The sequence below is a fragment of the Triticum aestivum genome, chromosome 5D (genome assembly GCF_018294505.1).
Source record: "Triticum aestivum cultivar Chinese Spring chromosome 5D, IWGSC CS RefSeq v2.1, whole genome shotgun sequence".
NCBI lineage: Eukaryota > Viridiplantae > Streptophyta > Magnoliopsida > Poales > Poaceae > Triticum > Triticum aestivum.
In genome coordinates, this window is record NC_057808.1 from 556329439 (window position 1) to 556339322 (window position 9884).

At 44.0% G+C, this 9884-nt stretch overlaps 1 protein-coding gene across 1 annotated transcript; it reads right to left on the minus strand.

Moving 5' to 3' along the window:
• Positions 1-468: 468 nt before the first annotated feature.
• Positions 469-2377, minus strand: LOC123126198 (uncharacterized). The gene is made up of 2 exons (XM_044546577.1): positions 1145-2377; positions 469-798 (listed from the first exon to the last, which is right to left on the minus strand). Exons 1-2 carry the CDS (start codon positions 2298-2300, stop codon positions 623-625), a joined length of 1332 nt encoding a protein of 443 aa, XP_044402512.1. The 5' UTR covers positions 2301-2377; the 3' UTR covers positions 469-622.
• Positions 2378-9884: the final 7507 nt, after the last annotated feature.

Here is a 9884-nt window from a genome sequence, read left to right on the forward strand (position 1 = left end):
GTTTGATCAACATGTGGTGTTAGCTGTATATGCACCCCTAAAAGGAGACTAGTAAATAGAGAGAAAACATTCAGAGATGGTGAACTGCATACTGATGTTTGCATGATGGGAGAAAGAGTTGAGACACAAGTGTATGCCCAGGCCTATGAGAAGCATCGGTGAAACAGAGGTTGGTTGTAGCAATTATCACTGTAGCATTGCACTCTCTGACCAAACATACTGTAGTTTTCTAATAGAACTGCGGCAACATCAGCACTGGACATGTAGCAGTAACTGAATTCACAAGATTAATTGACATGCGCGAGCTACCATGCAAAAACTAAGCAATGGTACCATGGTCGGGATCTCACCATCTCCCCCTCCCCTTTTGGGAGATGAATCTGGAAACTGGATAAAAGTTAGGAGAGCAAACTGTAGAGTTTTTAAAATAGCAAACTAACCGACTATGCATTCTCAAGCAAATTAAACAATGGAAGACATCGTTGATGCTGCTGCAAGAAACTGGAGATTCGTTACAAGATAATCCATTCACCCAGTTACGCATGCCAGTAACACGGGGGAATTATCAAGCATACTACCAAAAGCCAACAAGACGATGAGAAAACAAGTACCACTACAACAGCTACTGAATACCAACAGAAATGATCACAAGACCCATGTCACCTCCAACTTCAGGTGGTCTGGTCATCTTTCCTGTTGATGAAAGGGGCAGCCTTCCCTTGACCATACTCAACCCTATGTCGTCATTGAGCCGCATCTGAGTGTCCCACCTTTCCTCCCTTTCTGTAACTTTACTTTCTGCAAACATAGATTCGTAAGTGTGTGATCGCAAAAAAAAAGGAGATGACACGGTAACATATAAAATTGTCAGCTAGCTAGCGATAAACATAATTAGACCCTGTTTGGGCTCAGTGTAAAATTAGTGTGCTCCCAGGTATTTAACTCAAGTTTTAACTTAATACAGGGCAGCACACAAAAAATACATCCAATCCAAACTGGGCCTTAGGTGTAAGAATGTTACATAGCACACAAAATTTGCTCACAGCTGAACAATCAAATATAACTTTCAATCTGATTAGACATTCAAGCAGTATTATGTGAAACCCACAAATAAAAATTGTCAAGAAAGAACATATAGATGTACCAGGCGGATGGTAGAAACTCATGTACGGAATCAAAGTGCAGTATTCCCGTCTCCCGCACAGCTTCTTCCACTGCAGTGACTTGAGATTAATCTCGTATATGCCAAGATATGTGGTCACGAAAATGATATCAGTGCCTTCCACAGATCCAATCAGCCTAAGTCTTTTATTTGGATTTCCAATGGGAAGAATGTCCTTGATATCGATGACTGTATGCCGAGTCCATGACGCAACTCCGTCAGAACCCATGTGCCTTGACCACAGATTGAGGATTAACCCGTAGACATGTGCAAACCCCAAACTGTCATCCTCCATCGTCATGAGGATAGAAGCATTGGCATGGACAGACCACGCAAGCGGCATATCAATCAGTGATAAGCTATTAGAGCTCAAGTCGTACTTGAGAATTCCTACTACGTCATCACTGGCATAACTATAAAGATTGAAGTGAAGTGCGTCTTGGACCAAGACAGGGGGTGTTCTGTAGATGTACACATCGGAGTCAAGATGAAGAGCAGAGCAAGGCTCGGTCCACTTATCAAAATGAGAACGAAAGCACGGCTTGCTGTGGTCACCCGTCACCGGCAGGGACACACACGCCTGTGCAACACGATCATCTTCACCATTGTCCAGGCTGACAAAGACGATCTGGAAGGGGCCTGCGTGACAAGTGCGGTGGTCACAGCCGGTCACGGCGCAGAGCACAGCTGCCCCGTAGCTGTAGCCCACAGGGCTGGGCGCGTACAGCTCCCTCCGACGGCCCGTCATGGGGTCCCAAACGACGAGCGTCATGGGTTGATGGCCCGTATCTCCAAGGAGAACGCGGCCATGGCGGCAGTCCCACGCATCATATTCGCAGTCCCCCCAGTCGTCGTCGGGAATGCAAGCACGGAATTTCGTGGTGGGGACAAAGTGTGGGACAGGGTCTTCCGCCTCCGGGCGGGAGTTGTAGAGCCAGGAATAAAGGAAGCCGAGCATGGGGGGAGCTCCATGGAAGTCCCGGTAGCGGCCGCGGAATCGAGCGCCGGAGAGGAGGCGGAGCCAGAGCTTGCTGGCGAGGGAGGCGCGCAGGAGGTGGTCGGGCTCGTCCGGTGGGAGGCGGAGGAAGATCTCCTCGAGAAGCTCGTCCGGCAGCGCAGGGGGCGGCGGCGGCGGCATGGTGGGTGTGGGTGTGGGTGGATGCGGCGAGGGTTTCTGGGGAAAATTTTGAGCTGCTGCGGTGGGAGGAGGAAAAGATTTCGGGGGCAGTGCTCGGTTTTCTGGGCCTCTTATTTTCTTCTCTTTTGGGCTCCTCCCGTTTTCTGGGCCACTTTATTTTTCTTTTTCCGAATTGACATGTACAAGTGCTGCACTGATAAACTCTAGGGACCGGTCGTCATGTTTGGTTAGGCCACCCTAGAGATCTTTGCTTCGTCCCTGTAAACATTGCGACGGATTAATAAAATGCTTTGCAAGTTTGCCTAAAAAAACGAGTGCTGCACTGAAGCTTGGGGAGAAGCCATTGATTTGGCGCTCCCATGGTTATTGGATTGGAGAAGAACACCCTTGCGGAAAATAAAACATTTCAAACATACAAGGGGAATACAACGCCGCCTTCTCAGACCTGCACAAGCCGTTGGTGCGTCGTCAGCCTAGTTCGATGTCACACCTGATGTGCATGGCCACAACATATGTGAGTCATTGTAACCACGATCGAAAACTCAAAGGTTGATGCCATGAGATGCCGGCAACGAAAGTCTGAAGCATGACCCATCGGCATGAGGAAGAAGGCAAAGGCCGTACAAGGAGAGCTAATCCGATGTTGACGCCACAAGCACTCTGAGAGGAACTTATTGGCGAGACCGTCGGAGCCACAGTGAGCTGAGGCGAAATAATTGTCTCACCAGACAAGACTATAGATGGAGTAAACAATCCTCACACGCCTCATAGTGATGGGCGACAGCCAATCACTTGGAGCCCGCCAGCCTCGCCTCGCCACCGAACAGCGAGGCGACACCAAGGGGGCCGCCGCCCAGCTCCAAGGGCCCCCGCTGCAACCACCCATCACCACCTTGCCGCCTCGCGCTGCCGCCGGAGGCAGGCCGTCGCTCCGCCGCAAACCGGATAAGGGGATGCGCCTCCGCGCGGGTGGATGCTCCGCCCCATCTAGGCCCGGTGCAGGGAGGAGAAGAGCACCTCCGCAATCAATGTCGGCCGCCCGGCTTCGCCCGACGGCTTCCTCCAGCGGTGACGAAGGAAGGGATGAGGGGAAGGGTGCCCCGTCGGCTTGGTAAGGGAGGTCCGCCCGAGCTGCCCAAGCGGGGGACGATGCGGGGGCGATCCGAAATTCGCGAGGGCAGGCTGGTTCTGTATGATCCGACTGAAAAGTTGTGTACACATCTGAGTGGACATGGAGAAAACTGATCAAGTTCTACTCTCTTACATCTGAATGGATATGATGTAAATTGTTTAGATGGCCAACACGGATTGGACAGTTTGGCCCAACCTATATATACGATTTCAGCCTAGATACATAGCATCAATCAAACTATTTGCGACATGCATTCAGACAGAGATACACAGCAAGAACACATTAATTAAACCCATTAAAAGGCGGTAGAATGGTTGCCAACCAGCTACATCATGTGGCGCGTGCTGAATGGTCATGGTGAGAAAGTTTTTTTATAAAAATTTTAAATGGTAGGGAGACTTTTTTTTAGAAAAGTTTTTCTACGCCTTTTTCTTTTCCTTTTAAGATGGTTGTGATGTCCACGTGACGCGAGGATATTCTTTAAAAAAATTGACATGATGGTGAGGTGCGCATAGCTTTCTCTCAAGCGGTCCACAAAGGCGGGCCCCAATCACTAGTTATAAGATTATTTGGGAAGCGTAGAACCCTTTTCTCGGGCCGCCATTTTATTTATACAAGCGACGCCGTGGCTTACAAGTAGATCGATCGAGAGTCTGATTGAGAGTTACAGAGAAGGTCGGTAACGAGGGAGAGAAACCGAAGAAGAGATAGAACAGGTTTCTAGAAAGTCTAAACCACTAGTCCTATCTCATTACAATGTATTCCAACACCCCCCCCCCCCTCAATCTAAACCTAAGGAACTCCAAGGTTGAGATTGTTCTTGAACTCCTCGAACCTTCTCATAGTAAGTGGTTTTGTAAAGCCATCAGCTAGTTGATCACCAGTAGGAGTGAACCTTATGTCAAGTAACTTGCGTGTTACTCTTTCTCTGACAAAATGAAAATCAACTTCGATTTTCTTTGTGCATGCATGGAAAACATGATTAGCTGAAAGATAGGTTGCACCAAGATTATCACACCATAATCTAGCAGCTCGTGGAGTTTTAACTTCAAGCTCATAAAGTAATGTTTGAATCCACATCACTTCAGCTGTAGCACTTGCTATAGCTTTATACTCAACCTCAGTGCTAGACCTTGAGACTGTAGCCTGTTTTCTCGCACCCCATGATATAAGATTTGTTCCCAAGAACATAGTAAATCCACCAGTGGACCTTCTATCATCAGCACACCCTGCCCAATTTGCATCAGAGTAGGTAGACACAAGCATAGATGGAGACTTGACAATTCTTAGTCCGAGCTCTCCTAAACTTTTTAGATACCTCACAATCCTTTTAACTGCAGTCCAGTGAACAGTAGTGGGTGCATGTAAATACTACACACTTTATTCACAGAGTAAGAAATATGTGGACGTGTAAGAGTTAAGTATTGTAGTGCCCTTATACGTCTCCGTCAAAGCTAACTTTTCCTAACTTTGCCAAAATTGATCATTTAGTGTAAGAGAAAATTGAGCGTTGATGAACTTGTGATGGAAAAGTAATAAAAACGATGGACTGCATAATAAAGGTTGCTATCATAAGGAGAAATATAACGTGATGTTCTTTTGCATTAAGGGATTGTGCATACAAACCAAAAAGCGCATGACAACCTCTGCTTCCCTTTGCGAAGGCCTATCTTTTACTTTTATGTATGTACTTTTATGCAAGAGTCAAAGTATTCTTCCATATTCCTTTTTTTTAATATTTTCTCCTTCTGCAAGCATCATGTGGTGAGGAAATATCTGGGCACATATATCCAGTTGAATGTGAGTGATCATGAGTTATTATTGTTGACATCACCCTTGAGGTGAATAAGTTGGGAGGCGAAACTATAAGCCCCTATCTTCCTATGTGTCCGATTGAATATTTTTGCTTATATGTATGCTGTGAGTGTTAGCAATCGTAGAAGATTAGATGATGGTTGAGTATGTGGACTTGCCTAAAGGCTTCGACACGAGACCCTTCCTAAAAAATATGATGAATTGTAGTTGCAAAGTTGACTGAGAACATAGTTTCTTGGTTTTCAATAAGGTTTATGATTTTTACTTCGATGTTGTTTTGAATTATTACTTGTTCATGAGAAGGTATGATAAAGTTTGTTGCTGTTATAATAATAAGCATGATGCTAGTATGTCCGTATTTTATTTTTATCGACACCTCTCTCTCTAAACATGTGGACATGATTTTCAATATCGGCTTCCGCTTGAGGACAAGCGAGGTCTAAACTTGGGGGAGTTTGTTGGTGCAATGATAGGCCCCTTATGTTTTGGAGTTTGTTGACATAAACAGTCTGGGACTTATGTGTTTGCTAGTGCACACAGAGTAACAGGTCCCTGGAGTAATCGAGGAGTTTGATGAAAACGATGGAGATAATCTTCCTGCGTAGCAGTGAAGTTTATCACCGAGGATAAAGCTAACAAGAGTGACCCCTAAAAATTGCTGAAGTCTAAGCAATTGGTTCGGTGATTGTTCAAAGCAAATGACTGCGGTCGAGGAAGAATGAAGACGAAGTGAAGACGTAGCATTTATTTCGTTATTCTTCTTATTTCATTGAGTCATAGGACCACCGTACTATTAAGAGGGGTATAGCATTTCGAAGCTTTGATTCGCTGATGCTAAACCCAAACCTATGAAAGCTGTGAGAGAAATCTCTTTGTGCTCTGAGCAAATACTTGCCAGCAAGAGACTGTGATCTTCTTCGCTGCGAGAGATTTGCCTCGGAGCGAGGAGTTAGCATTACTTGCTTCTCAAGTAACGTTACCGTTGCTCCAAAATCCGACCGTTGTGAACGTGTCGGTTGGCCATTGGCTGGACTCCATGTCCAAAATGGTCATTTCCCATCTGGGAAGGCTGCGGCTATATATAGCCACCCCGCACCGGCTTTGTCCAGTGGCTGCTCTGTTTGAGTTCTAAGTAGATTGTTGAGCAACCCCCTCTCTGAGAGATTTGAGTTTAAAATCCACCGAGAGAAAAACCCTAGAGCCGAAGAATTAGATAGTGGTTAAGCATCACTAGAATCTAAGTTTAGTATGCTCCGCCTATTACTATTGAGAGCTGCAAACTCTCAAGACAGTTAGGTGTCAATTTCTTCAGAGACCAAGAGTGATTGTGGTTCTCGAAGAAGAAGTCTGTAAAAGTTTGGAGATCGCCTTCAAGTATCTACCACGAGTGATCGACATCGGTTGACGAATCGATTGTCGAGGAGAATAGGGTGAAGAGAGTTTATCTTCCGTGTTAAGTCACAGCCCCTCCAACCAGACGTAGTCCTTGTGCAGAAAGACGAACTGGTCGAACAAATATTGTGTCGCCATCGAGCACCTACGGTCACCTCTGTACTCCAGTATTCCTTCAATGCATTTTATTCATGTACTTTACTTCGATGCATACCTTAGTTTCCCTTTGGTTATGTGTTGTGGTTCATCTTAGTCTGTTTGTTATTTCTTCCGCTGCTGGGTTCTGGGAGATTTTTAGTTTTCCAAAGAAAATTTAAAACTCCCATTCACCCCCCTCTTGTAGACATACTTCGTTCCTACAAGTGGTATCAAAGCAAGGTACTCCTTGACTCTGCTTATTTTAGTTTAACAACTTTGGAGTTTAAATATGTCTTTAGTGAACTACAAGTCGCATCTCAAGATTCTTATATTCGATGGAATGGAGTATCCCTTCTGGAAAGAGAAGATGAAGATCCTTCTTCAAGCTATTGATGATGATATGTGGAACGTTGTGCATATCGGGTTCATAGTTGTTATTCCTCAAGCTCCTACCGATGAAGAAAAGAAGCTTATTCAGCTGGATGAAATTGGTGGTCATCTCTCTCGACCGCAATTCCTTCGGTATCGCTAGTGTGAAACCACGAAGGAGCTATGGGATATCCTCGAAAAGGTCAATGAAGCAGTCTTAACTCAGAAAGAAGCTCGAATTGATACTCTTTGGGCGAAGCTCAATCGCTTCAAGCGAATTGGAAATGAAAGCTGTCAGCAAACCTTCGATCGCCTCAGTGACATAGCAAATGAACTTCAAGGACTCGGTGCCAAAGATATCACTGACCATGAGGTTGTGAAGAAGTTGCTAGGATCTCTTGGCACTTCATTTGATACGCTTGTTCTGATGATTCGAGAGTGTCCTGATTTCAAAAGCCTCAACTCTGCTGACGTCATGGAAAAACTGAACACACACGAGGAATAGGAAGAAGAGAAAAGAGATCTGTATGGCTCAATTCAACGCAAAAATCATGCTCTCAGGGCCGTAACTGATTCCTCCTCAGAAGGAAATGCAGAAGAAGATTCAGATGATCCAGAACGTCTCAGCAAAGATCTCGCACTAATCACAAAATGATTCCAACGTTTCCACAAGAAGAGCCAGTTCCAGAAAACAAGTTCAAGCAACTCTGGAGGGTCAAAATCTTCAAAACCTTTCAGAGAATACACCTGCTTCAAGTGCAAAAAACCTGGACACTTCATTTCAGACTATCCTCTCTGGGAAGCTAAAATCCCTGCTAGTGGGAGATATGATTGGAGCAACCATCAAAGCAAAGGCAAGAGCAAGAACTACGATTCAGATGATGAGAAGAAAACAAAGAAGTTCTTCAAGAAGAAGGACAACTCACCTCAAAATCTTCGTCAAGATCTTCCTCAAAGAATCCTTCCAAGTCCTCCTCCAACCACAAGAACACCTCTTGCAACGCAAAGGCTTACATCGGCAAGGAAATGGACTCCGAAGAAGAAGAATCGTCAGGTTCCGAAGAAGAATAAGAATCCAATGAAGATTCCGACTCCAGCATGGCTGGCATCGCATGTGCCTCTTCTACTATGACAAACTTCTTCGGGAATCCTTCAAGTGACGACGAGTCTCCTGCATACTGCTTCATTCCAAGGCCTCGAAAGAAAAGGTATCCTCGAAACATCATAAGGTTCACTCAAGTGATCAATATTCCACCCTCGTGGCCAGGTTCTTGCCCCTCCTACTGTGTTCTCAGTGCCAGATATTCTCAAATATTTCAGAAAAAATCATATTCCATTTTCAGGGCATTTGGAGAACTTTTATTTTCGGGGTATTTTTATATTGCACGGATAAATCAGGAAACAAACAGAAAAATACTATTTTTACTTTATTTCAACTAAATAACAGAAAGTAGAGAGAGGGTACAGAAGATTGTGCTTCTAGTTTCATCCATCTCATGCTCATCAAAAGGAATCCACTAACAAGGTTGATCAAGTCTTGTTAACAAACTCATTCCGAATAACATGAAACCGGAGAAATTTCGAATAACACTATGTTACCTCAACGGGGATATGCACATCCCCTATAATAAGAATATCATATTTCTTCTTGACAGTAGGAAGAGGAAATTCAAAACCTCCAAAAATAATCGATGAAATTTTTCCAATAGAATTTATACTATGAACTTGAGGTTTTTCCTCGAAAAGTGTACCGTATGCTCATTACCATTAACATGAAAAGTGACATTGCCTTTGTTGCAATCAATAACAGCCCCTGCAGTATTCAAAAAAGGTCTTCCAAGAATAATAGACATACTATCGTCCTCGGGAATACCAAGAATAACAAAGTCCGTTAAAATAGTAACGTTTGCAACCACAACAGGCACATCCTCACAAATACCGACAGGTATAGTAGTTGATTTATCAGCCATTTGCAAAGATATTTCAGTAGGTGTCAACTTATTCAAATCAAGTCTACGATATAAAGAGAGAGGCATAACACTAACACCGGCTCCAAGATCACATAAAGCAGTTTTAACATAGTTTCTTTTAATGGAGCATGGTATAGTGGGTACTCCTGGATTTCCAAGTTTCTTTGGTATTCCACCCTTAAAAGTATAATTAGCAAGCATGGTGGAAATTTCAGCTTCCGGTATCTTCCTTTTATTAGTAACAATTTCTTTCATATACTTAGCATAAGGATTCATTCTGAGCATATCAGTCAAACGCATACGCAAAAAGATAGGTCTAATCATTTCGGCAAAGCGCTCAAAATCATCATCATCCTTTTTCTTGGATGGTTTGGGAGGAAAAGGCATGGGTTTCTGAACCCAAGGTTCTCTTTCTTTACCATGTTTCCTAGCAACAAAGTCTCTCTTATCATAACGTTGATTCTTTGATTGTGGGTTATCAAGATCAACAGCAGGTTCAATCTCTACATCATTATAATTACTAGGTTGAGCATCATCATGAACATCATCATTAACATTTTCATTAGGTTCATGTTCATTACCAGATTGTGTTTCAGCATCAGAAATAGAAATATCATTTGGATTCTCAGGTGGTTCAACAATAGGTTCACTAGAAGCATGCAAAGTCCTATCATTTTTCTTTTTCTTCTTTTTAGAAGGACTAGGTGCATCTAAATCATTTCTCTGAGAGTCCTGCTCAATTCTCCTAGGGTGGCCTCCAGGATACAA